The 17,765-nt window shown below is 41.3% G+C and overlaps 2 protein-coding genes across 2 annotated transcripts; both read left to right on the top strand.

Annotated features, from left to right (window-relative positions):
- Nucleotides 1–9,284: 9,284 nt before the first annotated feature.
- LOC145624884 (uncharacterized) lies at nt 9,285–9,734 on the top strand. Its single transcript, XM_081677971.1, has one exon. It carries the CDS (start codon nt 9,285–9,287, stop codon nt 9,732–9,734), a length of 450 nt encoding a protein of 149 aa, XP_081534097.1.
- A 757-nt stretch (nt 9,735–10,491) lies between these two features.
- On the top strand, nt 10,492–11,159 carry LOC145624886 (uncharacterized). The gene is made up of 2 exons (XM_081677972.1): nt 10,492–10,549; nt 10,750–11,159. Exons 1-2 carry the CDS (start codon nt 10,492–10,494, stop codon nt 11,157–11,159), a joined length of 468 nt encoding a protein of 155 aa, XP_081534098.1.
- The last annotated feature ends 6,606 nt before the right edge of the window (nt 11,160–17,765 follow it).

The raw sequence follows: 17,765 nt of genomic DNA on the forward strand, positions 1-17,765 counted from the left end.
CGCAGCAGGAGCACAATCGAAAGGCATAAATGTTTGTAAAGGAAAGGGGGGAACCAGGGGGAACCAGGGGGAACCAAAAGAAGTGCACGCAGAGCGCTCACCTGAGTGAGATGACTCTTAAGGAGAGCCTGACTGAGTGGCCACGAAAGGCTCACTCATGTTTTGACAATCAAAAGCGTCAGACATCCTAAAGAAGATCTAAAAAGATAAAAAAAATCCCCCTAAAGAAGACGAAGAAAAATGGGGTGCCAAAATCCAAAGATCAGTCTAATTCCTAAGAGCGAGTGTAGAAAAGCAACGCAAGAATCGGAAGAAAGAATTGAGAATACAAATACAACAATAAAAGGGAATGAATTGGACGCAGGCAATAAAAATTTATCAAAAGACGCAATTTTGTGGAAGAAAATACAATAAAAGTTAGTAACTTTATGACAAGAGGTTGAAGAAGCAACAAAGAAAAACAACAATGGTAGTCCAAGAAACCAATCAGAGAATAGGATTTCAAACTGCAACCAAAAAGCAAGAAAATTCAGTGAAACTGAAGAATAAGAGAAAGTGAGCAAACAAATAAAAAAATAAAGCAAGAACAAAGACGAGAGACACGAGAACTTACAATGGTAATGGAGAAATGACGCGCGTCTGTGTAGAAGATGAAGAGCGAGAAATTTGAAAATAGAAAGGGGAAGATGAAAAAACAAAGAAGGTAAAAAGAAAAAAAGGGGGGACAGTGAATTCAGTAGGGACTAAATAGGCGGTTGAGTAAGCAATAAAGCCAAAACGCCATGTCCCTTCAATAAAAATAAACTGACCACTCAGATAGCCTACACGTGTCCCACTCATGCAAAACATTGTTCCCTCCAAAAAAAAAAAGAAAACTTCAGCGGGATTAATCGAAATTCCTCCCTGCAAGCTCGTCATTTCTTATATTTTAGCGGGAGTAATCGAAATTCCTCCCTGCTAGCTCGTCACTTCTCATACTTCAGCAGGAGTAATCGCAATTCCTCCCTGCAAGCTCGTCATTTCTTAGACTTCAATAGGAGCTAGTAATCAAAACTCCTCCCTGCAAGCTCGTCCTTTCTAGACTTTAGCGGGAGTAATCGAAATTCCTCCTTACAAGCTTGTCATTTCTTAGACTTCAGCAGGAGTAATCGAAATTTCCTCCTGCAAGCTCGATGTTTCTCAGATTTTATTAGGAGTAATCGAAATTCCTCCCTGCAAGCTCATCATTTCTCAGACTTTAGCAGGAGTAATCGAAATTCCTCCGTGCAACCTCGTCATTTCTTAGACTTTAAAGGGAGTAATCGACATTTCTCCCCGCAAGCTCGTCATGTCTCAAATTCCTGACAGAACATTTAAAGTCTAGTTAAGAAAAAATTGTTCCTCTAGCATCAGTAGGAATAAATGAAATGTTCAACGATACAGAAACACGTACATGTCGCAGGCAAAAAAAAGCCTCTATCACCGAGCACAAACCCAACGCATCTCCACCGACCTCCAGCATGACCACTCAAGTATCAAAATTGCATTGTCAATCAAGAGACTTGAGGGGCTAGTGGTATACGAGGTAGCTTAGCCAAACGACCCGTTGAGTAACGGCCAATAAGACCATGCGCTCAGATTGCTAGCACAAGTGACCTCATTCCACCTCTTTAGGGGCTAGTTCTAGGGGATAGATCATGTTGAGCTATTGCCTCCAACTGGACCCATTAAAAAAGAAGATTCACTGCGCAAGCAAGAGCCGCCATGAGCGACCTCATACCACCTCTTGAAGGGCTAGTGATATAGGATAGCTCCTGCTGAGCTATCACCAGGCTCCCAGACTTGCCCTCGGGGTGCGCAATCACTGCTGGAAGAATAATGGAGGGGGCTCCTCATCCTAGTAGGGTCAGCTCGCAAGACTTACCAAGTATGACTCTCCACAAAGGAGACCGTACGCCTATAAATAAAGGGCAAAGTACAAAGGAAAAGAGGTTAAACACACAAGTTATTACGTTCTCTATAACTCTCTAAGTAAACTCTCTCTCTAAACACGTTCTAACTTAAGCATAAGAGGGGGATCCTCGAGCCACCCCCAGGGCAGTTTACGTGTGTTGCCTTGCGCAGGTGATCGACGGGAGCCAGCTCGTGCTAGCTGAACCCTTGGATCCACACCTGGAACAACTAAAATATCTCCCCTATGGTTTCAATGCGTGATTGATGAGTCAAGTCGATTACTACTGGTGAGTTATCGAAAAATAACCTCAACTAGTTACACTAATTTTTAACATATTATTAGAATTTGAATAAAAGTACATTTAATTATTTAAATTTATCAAATTTTACTTTTAAGGATCAAGGAACATTTGCAAAAGACATCTAGGAAATATTTTGTAGCTTAAGGTCACCATGGTACACTCTTTCCTATTCTCATTAGATTGGTAGAAACGGAAAAACAGTACAAGTGCGTAATTGAGGATGGATGGTCTTGAAGATGTCATGAGGATGATGGCGATAATGGTGGGGATGACAACTTTAAAATTCCCGTTGATAATGACCAATCTATATTCAATACTCGATTTACAAAAGAGTACATCAAGAAGGGGAGAATGGTATGAAATTAAGAGTGTATACAACCTTTACATTAATTCAGGAATACATATTGTATTGGATAGCTCCTGCTGAGCTATCACAAGGCTCCTAGACAGGCCCCCGGGGTGCGCACTCACCGCTAGAAGGATAGCCGAAGGGGCTCCTTAGCCCGACAGAGTCAGCTCGCAGGCTGACCAAGTATGGAGTAGGAGATCGTACGCCTATAAATAGAGGGAAAAGTACAACGGAAAGAGGTTAGACACACGAGTTATTACACACTCTCTATCTTTCTAACTACACTTTCTCTCTCTAAACACATTCTAACTTAAGCATCGGAGGGGGGGATCCTCGAGCCACCCCCAATGGCAATTTACGTGTGTTGCCTTGCGTAAGTCGTCGACGAGACCCGGCTTGTGCCAGCAGAACCCTTCGATTCACACCTTGAACAATTGGCGCTAGAAGAAGGGTAGGATCATCTAACTTGAGGTACACCAGCTAAGCAAGGGACTAGTTGACAGACCGCCATGGCCGGAGAGGAAGTTGTTTAAACTCCAGTATCTAAGATCAGTGAAGCCAATCAAACACCACAAAAAACAGCGTCAATAACCCTCGATCCAAAAGGATCAATCGAAAAACCCAAATCCAATATATCCAAGAAATCTAATCCAGCCGAATCGGCGTCTGCTGCAACCAAAGCGGCGGCGAGCCCAATAGATCCGATAGGGTCTTGTTCTACTTTTAAGTTCGGGATGCCACTAACAGCCGTGAACAATGAACCTATCATTTCAACACCAGTAACCCAAAAACCGCAGCCCGTCAATATGTCAGCCGTTCTGCAAAACCTATCTAAATGTAGTAAAGAGCAGCTGGAAGCCATGACAGTAGTCCTTACCAACTTCGGTAAAGGAACAGGCACCTCGCCAGTAGCTACAGCTATAGAGTCAGCCGCGAAGAAGGCGACACTAATAAATCTCACCCTAGGGAAGTGACAAGGGAATAAACGCGTCGTCAATTGTCTATCCCTAGATCAAATACAATTTATACAACCTAAACAAACCTAATACGAGTATAAGGCAAGCATAGGGGTCGAACCACAGAGAACGGTAAACACCACCAAATGTTATCAACAATTAAGCTAGTCCGGAATAGGGGATAAATAAACTAAAGTCTAAAAATGCTAAAACAATAAATAAAACATTAAGGGAAATGGTTTAGGTATAGCATTCACTTGAACATAAACAAAGGCATAGAAATTGAATTAATTATGAACTAAACATGCTCGAATACGAAATTAAGAATCCAATCTAGCCGCCTTCCGGGGTCAATTGGCTTCTCCTAACATAGCCTCTATGTTTCCACATTAGAACCATATACTAGGAGGTACTATTAAATAAAAATCGATAGTAATGAACCTTAACTAAGTCAACTTCCGTTTCTTGTTAGCAAAGATTCACCTTTAATCAACCAACAATGTGCACTTGCAAGAAGATTAAAGAATATCAAGCATATAAAGACTTTAATCACAAATAAATCAATTCTAAACCCTAGAACATGCTCAAGGTCCAACTACACCACAACCATCCCCTTAATGGGGAAATTACTCACTAATCATGATAATAACAAGATTAATCAACAAATAATCAAGAATCAACATGATCAACAAGCAATACCAACAACTAAAATAATAATCAAAATAAACAAATAAAAATAGAGGAGAGAGAGTAAGAAATTGCTCATTAATTGAAGATGAAGGTCTACAAAGGATTGAACAAGCTCCTTCTTCAAAATCCAAGTTCATTAATGAAGAAAACCTCACTTTCTCTCTCTACCAAAGAAGACTAATCCTAACCTAACCTAAAACTAATCAGAGAGAAGAATAGATAGTTATTCCATTGTTCTAATTACCCCAAAATTGGGTATTTATACTAAGCTTAATAAAACTAGGAAAAATAGAAAAAGAAAATAAAATAAAATAAATTAAAAGGAAAAGTAAAAATAGAAAACTAAGATAAGAATAAAAAAATAAAAGAAAGAAAATAAGAAAAAGAGAAAAGAAAACAAAGAAAATAAAAATAAAAGAAAAAGAAAATAAAATCGAATAAACCCACAAATCCCCACCAAACCATCAGCTACCCCATTCCTTCTTCTTCGAAATTGGCTGCTCTAAAATGGGGGAATGATCCCATGTTTTGCATCTCACCAAATCAAACTAACAACCATCATCATCAAATCACTACCGCTCATCATCATTAAAAATCGGCACCAAGAAAACACCACTGTTCGATCCTCATTAAAAGCCATGTGCATAGCTCGTGAAATGGTTCGGTCGAACCGTGGGTTGGTGCGGCCGAACTACTGGGTTGGTTCGGTCGAACCATGGGTGTGTTCGACCACTCCTCTTCGAATAACAAAACCCCCAAAGTCTCTGACTCGACGTTCGGCCGAACCCTCAACGGTTTGCTCGAACTTGAGAATTTGTGATTTACTGTAAATTGGGGATGTTGCTATGCGAATTGGTGACGGTAAGGTGCAATTGTTGTTGTAATTGATGCTGGTGGGCGATTTGTTGCTTAATTGGTGGTTGTTTTATTGTTGTTGTGGCTGGTGGTTTGCGGGGTGAAGCAGGGGAGTTAATTGGCGGCTGTTGCGAGGTGAGGGTGGCTGTAAATTGGTGGCAGCAGGCTGGTGGTGTGTGGTGGTTGATTGTTGCGGATTGGAGCAGGGGAGTTGTGTTGGTTGGTGGTGAGGCTGGTATGCGGCTGTGTGCGCGAGGGAGCAGGGGGTAGTGGTGGCTGGTGCAGTGGGCGCGTGAATTGGTGGGTGATTGTGGTTGCTGTGGCGGTCAGGTGGTTGTTGGCTAGTGGTTGGAAGTTGGACTGGTGGTGAGTGGTGTGAGGGGTTTCAGCGGGTGAGTGAATTGGTGCTGGTGTGTGTGGTGTTTGCGGGGTTGCAGGCTGGTGATAGGTGGCTGCTGTGGTGTGGTGGAGGATAAGGGAGGGGATGTGGTGAAGGATAAGGGGCAGCATGGGGTTGGCTCAAGTTTGCACCTCGAACCTTGAACTTCGAACACGGACATGGCCTTGAAACCCGGGTCACCTACAACCAAAAACACGAGGGGAAATCAAGACAAAAAGGAATGAAATAAATAAAATAAAACTAAATGAACTAAAATAGGGAATGAGAGAATTAAAACTAAAACTAATAAAATAAAGACACTAAACCAAAACACTCCAAAATTACCAAAATAAAATAGAAACTTTATTAAAGAGAAAACAAGAGAATAAAAGGAAAATAAGGGAAAATAAACATGGAAAGGACTCTAAAACTACTCCTTAGGAGTGACATAAATGTCACTCATCAGGAAGGCAGAGCTTGTCTTACTGAGGAAGAAGGTGCTGGAACTGGAAGCTCTAAACCTAAATCAGGAGTGGAGTGTGGATGGGGCAGCCCAAAAAAAGGGCAGCCTAGAGGCTCGAGTTACTCGCAGCAAGTCACCAGCCTCTGATCGAAGACCAAGCTTGGACAGGGAGAAGCGAGCGTGAATCTAGGTTATTCTAGATGATTCCTCATTTTGTATGAAGATTCTGGAGGAACCGATGGAAAAAATAAAGATGCCCAGTTGTAATTACAATGGAACCATATCAACTAAGAACCGCGTTTCAGCGTTTGAGAATCACATGGTGCTGAACACCATGACAGACTCATTCTGGTGTAAGGCATTCCAACCCACCATGGAAGGGTTGGAAGCTGAATCGTACAGAGCCATCTCAAAAGGGTCCGTTTACTCATATAATCAGCTGAAGAGAATGTTCATGGAGCACTTTGTAACCCTGGTGGATCGCACAAAAATGACCACCAAGCTGATGTCACTAGTGCAAGGAAAAGATGAGTCCCTAAGAAAATTCATCACAAAATTCAACAAGGAAGCAACAATCATCCAGAACATGAGCCAAGAGGTAGCGCTGCTAGCAATGCAGAGCGAATTGCTACCGGGCTCACCGTTCAGAGCGTATATGGGATGAAAGAATAATAAAACGATGGCTAAAGCGTTGGGAAAAGCGCACGAGTTCATAAAAGATGTGAGACCAATATGGCAATGCTGATCAGAAAAGCACCAAGTGATCCAGTTAAGCGAGCTGAAGTCACCCGGGCAGAGAACACAACCAGGTTGGATCAGCCCAGCACAGCTGAACAAAGGTCGCATGGATGCAGACAGAGCGATTGGAGTGAGAAGATCAAACCAAAAACAAGGAGGCAGACTTGGGAGGTTTGACCAATACACCTTGCTCACTCATTCGAGGTCTCATATCTTAAGCGTGAACAAGGTTGACGATAAGTGGCAGAGACCACCCAGAATGATGAATAGAAACCGTGATCCAAGCAAGTGGTGTGACTTCCACAAGGACTATGGACACATCACTAATGAATACACGCACTTGAAAGACAACATAAAGGACTTAGTGCGGAGAGGATACGTGAACCAGTTCAAGCAACAATCTGACTCCTCCAGGAGAAGAGAAGAGGACAGGTCCGTCCATGACCGCAGGGGGGTCATAGAGGCCCGGCCGAGGGTAGAGATCGAGACAATAAACTAAAGGGAAGGGTGTATGTAATCAATTATGTAATCAATGGTGGAACGTTGAACAGAGCAAGGGATGACTTGCGAGCAATGATCCACCAGATAAATTACAGTGAGAAGTGCAGATGGCCGCCACTTCCCCCGCTACCATGAGCTACATTTGATTAGTATGACCAGGAAGGCATAATTTACCCTCATGATGAGCCTCTAATGGTGATAATGAGAATTGCAAACTAGGAGGTAGATATAGTACTAATAAATGGTGGCAGCTCAACTAACATCATATATATTAGTGCATTCAAAGAGCTAAAGCTAGATAGGAAAGACTTAAAATGGGTGAGTTATGAAGTCACCGGATTAAAGGGGTTTGGACTGATTCCTAAGGGAATAATTGAGCTCTTAGTTCGAGTGGGAGAGAGGTCAAGGGGACGTGATGTTCGTGCAGAATTCTTGGTAATAGACTCCCTATCACCATACAATGTGATTATGGGAAGACCTCTTATTCACAAAATAGGCGGGGTGGTATCCACTTATCACCCTGCCATAGCATACACAACCAATAATGGGCGGTCTACAAATCTCAAGGGAAGCCAAAAGACAGCCTAGCAGCGTTATATCACAACCTTGAAGCAGCCTGCTAGGACAAGGCAGGAGCTAGGCTCAGACCTAAGGTCCAGCGAGCATGTCGAAAAGAAATCAAGAAAAAGGAAGTGGGAGGAGTATCACAAAGAAAAAGATAAGCAGAAGTTAGCAATGGAAAACTTTGAGCCTGCAAAACAAGAGGCAGCCAGGTCGCTGCTCAGCGGGCAGCACATAACTGTTGAGCTTACAGAGGGTGATAACTGTAGGACGGTAAATTGGGAAATATATTAACCCTAGAGTGGGAAGTCCACCTTATAGAGCTGTTGAGAGCGAATAAGGACATTTTTAGCAGGGGAGATGCCAGGAATTGGGGGCTTGCAGTTATGGTTCACATGCTGAATGTGAAAGAGGACATCGAGCTAGTTTTGTAGAAAAGGCAAATCTTCTCCAAGGAGAAAAATCAGGCAATCCAGGAGGAGGTAGACAAACTCCTAGAGGCTGGATTCATAGAGCCTTGTGATCATCCAGAGTGGTTGGCCAAAAGGGTTATGGTAAAGAAAGCGAATGGCCAATGGAGGATGTGCGTTGATTTCACAAATCACAACAAAGCATGTCTAAAAGACTACTACCCGCTGCAATAGATTAACTAGCTGGTAGACTCAACCAGCGGGCATGCCTTGCTAAGCTTCATGGATGCCTTCTCAGGGTATCACCAGATCATCGTGCACAAGCCTAATAGGAAGAAGACCGTATTCATCACCAAAAGGGAGTGTACAATTACATAGTTATGCCCTCCGGGCTGAAGAATACTGGAGCTACTTTTTATAAAACAATGGATAGAGTATTCATGCACCAAAAAGGGAGAAATGTTAAAGTATACGTTGACGACTCAATTATCAAGAGTGTCACGTAGGCAAGGCACATTATGGAACTAGAGGAAACATATGTCACGCTAAATAAGTATAATATCAAGCTCAACCCAAAGAAATGTGTATTCGGGGTGAGCTCTAGGAAAATCCTTGGTTTCCTGGTAAGTGAGAAATGAATCGACGCCAACACGGAGAAAGTGGAGGAAATCTTAAGCCTCCTAGAGCCAAAATGTTCTAAAGACATCATGCAACTAAGAGGAAGGATGGCAGCACTGACTCGATTCATCAGCAAATCATCTGACAAAGCCTTACCATTCTATTAGTTGCTGAAAAAAAAAACAGGGAGTTTAAGTGGGGTGCAGCAGAAAAAGAAGCTTTCGAAGGGATCAAGGAGAATCTGACCAAGCTCCCGACCATGATTAGACCAAAGCTGAGAAAAAAACTACAACTGTACATATCCGCCTCAATAAAAGCAATCGCGTTAGTTCTCCAGGATGAAAGGCAAAAACAACAGAAATCAGTATACTTTGTAATCCAAGTGCTAATAGAGGCTGAGCAAAGATACCCATCGGTGGAAAAGCTGGCCTTTGTAGTTGTGACAACAACAAGAAAGCTGAAACCCTATTTTGATGCATATATAATTCAAATCCTTACAACTCACCCGCTAGAAAAAAACCCTGAAGAAAATGGACGCCTCGGGCAGGCTCCTAAAGTGGACGATAGAGATCTCTGAATATGAGTTTGAGGTCAAGCCTAGGGCAGCTATCAAAGCTCAAGCCCTAGTAGAATTCATAGTAGAAGCCTCTTACAAAGAAAAAGAATATGAAATTGAAATTTGTAAAGTGGCAGTGGATGGATCTTCAGCCCAAACAGGAAGCGGAGCAGGGATAATAATAACATCGCTAGAAGGCAATGTATTTGAATATGCCATTAAGTTCAAATTCAAGGCATCAAACAACGAAGCAGAGTATGAAGCAACTCTAGTAGGCTTGAGAATGAGTATAGCAATAGGAGCTAGAAAAGTGCACCTGCAGACCGACTCTCGGTTGGTAGCTAGCCAGCTGAAGAAGGAGTATGCAGCTAGAGAGCCTACAATGCTAAAGTACAGAACCAAGGTGAAAGAGATGGTGGCTTAGCTAATACATTTTCAGATAGACCTAGTCCCTAGAATAGAAAATTCCCAAGCCGACGCATTATCAAAGCTAGCCAGTTCCACCCTACAAAGCCTCACAAGGACAATCATGGTGGAATTCCTGGAAGAAAGCAGCATCGCAGAGAGCAAGCAGGTGAATTGCACCGGACAATAACGAGCATGGTTCACAGACATACTGACTTATAAGGTGCATGGCTCGCTGTCGGATGACGAGGCACAAGCCAAGAAAGTCAAAAGGACGCCAATTGTTATGTGGTGATGAAGGGAGAGCTCAACAAAAAAAGCTTCTCAAAATTGTTGTTGAGGTGTATTCCGGAATAGGAGCAGGAGAAAATCATGGAAGAAGCATACTCAGGAATCTGTGCCAACCACATTGGCGGAAAAGCCCTAGGGTTGAAGTGCTTAGAAGGGGAGCATATTGGCTAACTCTGACGCAGGATGCCTTAGCATACGTCAAAAAGTGCGAAACATGCCAAAATATTCCCCATTCATAAACCAGCCAGCAAACGATTTAACCCCAATTCTTAGCCCGATCTTGTTCGCCTAGTGGGGAATGGACATATTAGGACCCTTCACCACTAGGTCAGCGGGCATGAAGTATCTTATAGTGACAGTAGACTATTTCACCAAGTGGATTGAAGCTGAGCCCACCAAGTATATAAAGGTTGTCCAAGTGAGAACGTTCATTTGGAAGAACATCATAACAAGATTCGGGGTGCCACATTGCATAGTCTTTTATCATGGATACTAGTTTAACTGTGACACCATCAAAGATTACTTGGAGGAAATGGGCACCAAGTATGTAAGTGCCTCAGTCTTCCACCCGCAGAGCAATGGCCAAGCAAAAGCAGCAAAAAAGCTAATCTTAACAGGCTTTTAAAGGAAGGTAGAAGAACATAAAGGCCTCTAGGCTGACCTAATCCAGAAGGTATTATGGGAAAACAAAACAACATAGAAGGATTCTACTGGAAAAAGTCCTTTAACCTTGGCTTATGCAGCAGATGAAATAGTTTCAGTGGAAGTGCAAATCACCAACCTGAGAATCCATCACTATGAGCAGCAAGGAAATGAGAAGCGCATGCTGGAAGAGCTGGATTTCCTACCAAAGATGCGGCTAAAAGCAGTTCTTAAGCTAGCAGACCAAAAAATCAAAATCTCAAAGCCTTTTAACAAGAGAGTCAAGCATCGAGAATTGCTGCCAGGAGACCTAGTTCTCAGAAGGATAGTAGCAGTGGGAAGAGGAAACCAACACGTAAAGCTGTCAGCAAAATGGGAAGGCCCTTTCATCATCCATGAGCAAGTAAGGCCAGGCGCTTTCCTCCTCGCAGATCAAGAAGGTCAGGTCGTAAGTAATAGTTTCAATGCAAATGTGTTACAGAAATACTTTATTCTAAAGGCAAATGGCTAAGTAGAAATAAAAAAAAAAAACTTTGCTTAAATTATGCACACACTTTGTTTAGTTTATGCTATATTAACCAAGGCAATTTAAGCCATTTTAATTCAATGAAATACGAGCCTCTGCGTGAGTTGTATACTATATAAACTTGAGTAAATATGTCAAGTTATGCTATAGCGTTGCACGCTAACATGTAGAAAATCCATACAGGCGTTAATAGAAGAAAGCATCACAATAAGGTGCGGTAAAGCACCATTAGACGAAGGAGAACACACTATCCTACGTTCAACTTGCTTGCTCAAAGTAAAACAGGGCACCACCTCGAGGACGACTGAGGGGGAAGCTTGACACGTTCAACTTGAGCATAGAAGATGAACAAAAAGCAAAAGGGAAGGCTGAGCGAGCATCACCAAGGCTCTCTTTGTTCCACCCAGCTCACCTCTTTTGTGGGGGAGAAAGGAGATAGATCGACAATAAGCTCTTACAAAGATAAGTAAGATGCATAAAATAATAATTCGCAGGAAAACAAGCTAAACGACATAAATAAGTCATAGCAAAACAAGCTAAACGACATAAACAATGCGTAGCAAAACAAGCTAAACGACATAAAAACAAGCAGCAAAAACAAGTTGAACGACATAAATAAGTCACAGCAAAAATAAGTTGGATAACATGAATAAGACACAGTAATACAGGCTGAGCGGCGTGGAAACAAATTACAGCCAAGCTAAGTGGTGTGCAAGTAAGTCTCTACGAAAACTAAGTAGAAGACATAACGCATAAGCCTCCATCACAAACAAGATGAAAAGCAGTAAATATTGACAAATTCCCACCAAATTTGAAAGAAGGCCGATAAATAAAAGGCCTTATACAGCCAAGTCAGGGAACAAAGTCAAAAAATCAGTACGAGCAAGAATAACGGGAAAGCCCATCCTACGAGGATCCACCTAGATCGATAAGGGGGTTGCTGAACTAAGGTTGAGGTACTCCTACACCATGGCTCAGCAGCATGTCTAAGCAAGCATACAGGTACCAAGATAGGCAGTAAGCAAAATAAGAGGAAAGTTATCAAGTGCATATACTAACAAGCTGAACCTCTGTCCACCAAGGTAGAGTAAACATCCAGTAAGAAAGTTACAATATTCATAAAAAAATACAATCTTTGGCGGCTATACACCCTAAAGACAATAACAAAAGCTACCCGGTGACCACAAACCTAGGTGAGGAAAACTCCGAGGAACTGCTAGAGTAAGGGGGAGACAGCCGCTAAAACTTTTATTGTTCATCAGCCAAATTCTCCACCCCAATGGCTGATGCAATATCACTGCATAGAGGCACCTCCAAGTTAAGCACAGCATGGTTAGGGAATTTGTAGTAAGCAACGCGAGGATAGTTGTAGGGAATATTTCAAGCATTATCCCAAACTTGAACCCCACTGTGATCATACACTAAAGTACGGTGGCGTCCAAAGGGAAAGAAGATAGAGCAAAAGAGTCGCCAACAAGTTTTAGGAACTTGTAAATCGTTCACGAGGTGAAGGTTACACCCCTTAACGATCCAGGAGATCGTCAACTCCAATAGGTCTGGAACCATGACTGGTAGTTCGGGGATGAAGGTACAAATTCAACCTAAAAGAGATTGAACCTGCCCTAATAATAGGCCTCTACTTTATTCTGATCGTATTCATGTGCGTTTTCTAACTAACATGCAATCAATAGGTTTAACCCTAAACCTGTTTATCTATGTTGGTTGAATATTAATGCACAAATAAACTATTATTGACGATCACTTGAATTATAATCATATTGACCCTAAACAAGATTATTAATTATCTTATTAAGCGTGATTACAAGTACTAATTCTCTTTAAGCATGCATAAAAGGTGTGATCAAGCAATAACAATAAATATCAATATCAAGCAACATTATAATAATCATAAATTATAATTATAATCATAATAAAAAATAATCATTATCACAATAATTATAACAATTATAATAATAATCAAAATCATATTAAAGCATAATATTAATAGCAAGATCCTAGGCATGATATTAACAAGATTAATAACAAACCCGAGCATGTTACTAAACATCAAAGATCAAATATTTAGCCTTGACATGATACTAAAATGATATTAGGAAAGACAGTAGGAAGTATCGCAAGAAACACAATTGTCATATTTGATAATAGAAATTATAGTTATTACCGTAAACATGATGCTAGGAAGATCAAAACATCCTAACATGACACTGTAGGCGTCGCTCGAATTGCGCCTACGGTAAAGCATGTGTGAATATGCTTGGCACTCATAGGAAGTGGGAATTGACATAATACGATAAGGGACACGATTAGGGACAAGGAAAGTAGGGAGCCGCCAACAAGTTTTTAAGAAACTTGTAAACCGTTCACGGATCATAAAAGGCAACCACGATAAAGGGACAACGATAGGCAACAACGATTGACCCGTGAAGGTTACACCCCATTCATAATCCATGAGATTACTAACTCCATATGGTTCGAAACCACGAAAGGAGGATCGGGGATGATGGTACGAAGTGAGTCATGGAGTCACATTCGCCCGTATTGGCCTCTACTCGATTCTTATATTGAAAAGAATTCCTGTGATCTCAAAGGCATACAAACAATAATTCAATTCGCTCCAAACTATTATTTAACTAAATTGGTTGAATATTAATGCGACACATAATTCTATAAAATTTGTGATCACTTGAATTAAACAACAAGATTGAAAAGGATCCTAAACCGGTTGTCCAAATTATCTTATTAGGCGTGATTTTCAATTACATATTCCCTTTAAACATGCAATATGGTGATCATAAAAATAATAGAACAACATTAATATTAAAACCAATTTAATCACAATTCCAACAACATAAAATCGTTAGAAAAATAATAAAAACAAAAGGAGCATGATCCTTACTTTGATTCTGTTTGTTTGCAACTAAAAAATAATAAATGAGTTAGTAACTTCAAGGAAATAAAAAAACAAAAATTAAATTAATTTAAATTAAATAAAGTTGATTTTGGGGCCAAACCCTCAAATAGTTCTACCTTTCACGCCTTGGCTTAAGGACAGAACCTCGAGTAAAATATGGATTCCTTTAAGTGCTTGAAGAAGGAATTTTGAAGTGAAAAGGGTAGACTAGTGTTTAGGCTAAAGCATAGAAGAGAGAAAATAAAATCAAAGACTTACTCGGTGCCCCGTTCATCAGAAATGAGGGGGATATTTATAGGGAAAATGTGCTGAGGGAGCACACGGAACCCTAAAATGATAAAAACCCTAAAAAAGTATCCCGTGACACGGTCAAACTGTACCGTGACACGGGAAGCTCCACCGTCAGATAGTACACTTTCCCGTGACACGGTACACTTTTGGCGTGACGCGGGAAATTTTCAGAAAACGGGATAGAAAACGCGTTAAGGGTTTACGCGGAAAAGACACGGAATGTCCCGTGTCACGGCAGACTTCCCGTGTCACGGGAAATCCCACCGTCAGACGGGAAGGATTCCCGTGACACGGTAGGTACCTGCCGTGGCGCGGGAAATTCCAGCCCGTTTTTCCGTCTAAGTACATTTTTAACCCTAATTTCCTTCGGCATTTTAAGTGCCGATTGATAATTTCGGGCCTTTTCTGACTTTTTATTATTCGGGCTAAAATAAGAAAATAATTAAATAAAAATAAATAAAGGGTTTGGGCCAAAAATAAATAATAAAACAATAAAATAAAAAAGGTTTGGGCTTAAAATTAATTAATAAGTTTGGGCTGAAATTAAAACTATGCTTTTACCAAACATCAAGACTAATCCATGGACTGTTCAAAAATATGAATTTAATAAAATATGATTTTTTAAGCACTCTCGGGATTAAATACTAAACCCGACCAATAGTGGCGGTTAAAGGCTGTTCATCATCGGGTTTGGTTTTGGGGAGACATTTTTAGGTGTCTACAGAAGCCCCCACTTTGACTGGGTTTGTAGAAACGTCAGTTTCGAAAACGATAGTCAAAGTAGCCGATAGGGACGGAGAATGATTTAAGACGTTCTGCGATCCTAAATCACTCTGTATACGCCGATACCTGCAGAAAAACGTTAGTTCTACAGATAAAAGGAGTAAAGGGATAGAATACGTATCTGACACCAGTGTATCGGTGACAAATGAGTTTGGTATTTTCCTATGCTTGAAGGAATCCACCGGATGACGTTTGTTGAAATGCTTTCCATGCTTGAGGAAAGCCGACTGAAGAGTTTGGTAACTTTCTAAGCCTGAAGAAAGCTACCGGATAATACTTTCCATGCCTGAGGAAAGTCGATGAACGAATTTGGTGTCATTCTATGCTTGAAGAATTTCACCGATAATGCCTTCCATGCTTGAGGAAAGCCGACAAAGGAATTTTGTGGTTTTCTATACTTGAAGAAAAATCCACCGATTACGCTTTCCAAGCCTGAGGAAAGCCGACTTGGCGGTTTTCTATACTTGAAGAAAAATCCACCGATAACGCTTTCCAAGCCTGAGGAAAGCCGACTTGGCGGTTTTCTATACTTGAAGAAAAATCCACCGATAACGCTTTCCAAACCTAAGGAAAGCCGACTTGGCGATTTTCTATACTTGAAGAAAAAATCCACCGATAATGCTTTCCAAGCCTGAGGAAAGCTGACGATTGCTGAAATTTGTAAGTGTATGATGGTTCGATTATCCCCGAACGTGGGCCGTAGATGATTCACAATTTTAAGCCGATCATCCGACCATATTAAGTGCTTAAAATGCCGAAAATAGACTTCGATGCTTGCTAGGGGTAAAATGGTAATTTTAGTCCCCTTTAAGTATCAGTTAGAATTTTCCGCGTAATTCCAGCGAAAAATAACCGCCCAATAACTTCGAAAAACCACTCAAACCGGTCAAAAACGCCAGGAATATTCGCTGACAATGTGCAGAGTTGTCGTGCCACGTCATATATTTGCTGCGACACGGGAACTTCTCTCGTTAGACGGGATGAAATCCCGTGTCACGGGAATATTCTATATATTTTTTTATTTTTATTTTTTTTTATTTTTATTTATTTTTATTTTGCTTTTTGAATCAGTCAACGCGTGAATCAGCGCGCCACGTCATCAGTGTACCGTTACACAATAATGGTAACCGTGGCACGGTGAATGGGGTGTGCAACGGTTACTTTTTTTGGCTTTAAATTCACGCTTTTGCTTCACCATTTTGCCATTTCCTTGCTCATCTCCTCTCTTTATCTTCTCCATTTTTACCTTCTTGCTCACACAAATTGCCGCGCCACGGTTAAGACAATCCGGCGGCCGTACGGCCTCACCGTGACACGGGAACGACAACCGCGACCCGGCGATTTTGTTTTTCTTTCTCTTTATCTTTTTTTTTTATTTTCGCGACTTGCTGCCTTTTACTGTTGCTGTTGCTGTTGCTGTTTACTACCGGAGCTGCCGTCGGAGTCACGGGAGCTCCGTCGCCTTTCGAGCTCACCGTGACACAGGACAGCCTTGTCGTGTCACGGATTCTGCTGACCGTGTCGCGGCGGTCTGCTGGTGGCCTGAGCTTTTTTCGAGCTTTTATTGCTCAATTTTCTGCCGATTTTACTTCAAAGTTTTTCCATACTCCTCCTATTCGAACCTCTACAAGGATCTATGTAAGTTCTTCATAATTTGTGCCTCAAATTTGCTTCGAAAGTAATTTCATGAAAAACCCTTAAAAATCAATTTGGGGATTTTTGATTTTGAGGTTTCATGTTGAAATTCTTGCCATGATTTTACTTGTATATGTATGTATGTGTGTTTGTGAGAAATTTGAGACAAAAATTACATGATTTGATAGAGAATTGAGCAAATCACCATTTTTGGGTACTACTTTGTGAAATAATGTTCATGTTACTTCTTTGTACTTGAAATGGTGAAAAAATGGTGGTGAACCTTGTGAAATGATGTATTGATTCATATTTTGCATATATACTATATTTTCATGGAGAACATAGTATCATGCGGCTAGGAGAACTGTAGTATTAGTTTTTCATGGAGAAACTAAATACCATAATTTAGCCAATTTTTAGCCTGGAGGTAAAAATTTAACGTATAATTCGATAAATAACTAAATAACTTAGGAAATGATGCTAAGTATTTAGATCTTTATTTTCATAAAAATGCAACTTGAATTAAATGTCTTAGGAAATGATGCTAAGCATTTAGATTTTTATAATAGCATGCCTAGGAGACGATATTGCGATCTTTCTACCATCGGCCGGCGTCGGGCTTTTCGGGAGGACACTCCCACCATTCCTGAGGGCATGGACGACGATGCTTTAGAGTCCGAGCCTCGGGCATCCGCGAGTAGAGGTAGGTGGGTTCCACCTCCGTGGACTCCAGACCAGTTGGTTTTCTGCCGTGAAAACCATGTCTCTCATCGCTCACTCTCCGGCATAGTCGATGGCACGCTTCGCCACCACGGTTCTGGAGCCGGCGATTTGATCCCTCGACTTCACCAGATCATTACGAGGGATCCTGCTACGAGCGCCCTACGGGAATCGGCTGGTTTAGTAGATTTCTATACAGCGGTTGTAGGGTTTCGCAGCCCCCGGGGTTG

This window comes from Chenopodium album, chromosome 3 (assembly GCF_948465745.1).
Source record: "Chenopodium album chromosome 3, dcCheAlbu1.1, whole genome shotgun sequence".
Classification (NCBI taxonomy): domain Eukaryota; kingdom Viridiplantae; phylum Streptophyta; class Magnoliopsida; order Caryophyllales; family Amaranthaceae; genus Chenopodium; species Chenopodium album.

Bases quoted from the DNA above. Each gene is read 5' to 3' on its own strand.
- LOC145624886 (XM_081677972.1), top strand. From the start codon at position 10,492: ATGGATACTAGTTTAACTGTGACACCATCAAAGATTACTTGGAGGAAA. The intron at 10,550-10,749 runs GTATGTAAGTGC...TGGCTTATGCAG, and splicing joins TTGGAGGAAATGGGCACCAA to CAGATGAAATAGTTTCAGTG.
- LOC145624884 (XM_081677971.1), top strand. From the start codon at position 9,285: ATGGACGCCTCGGGCAGGCTCCTAAAGTGGACGATAGAGATCTCTGAA.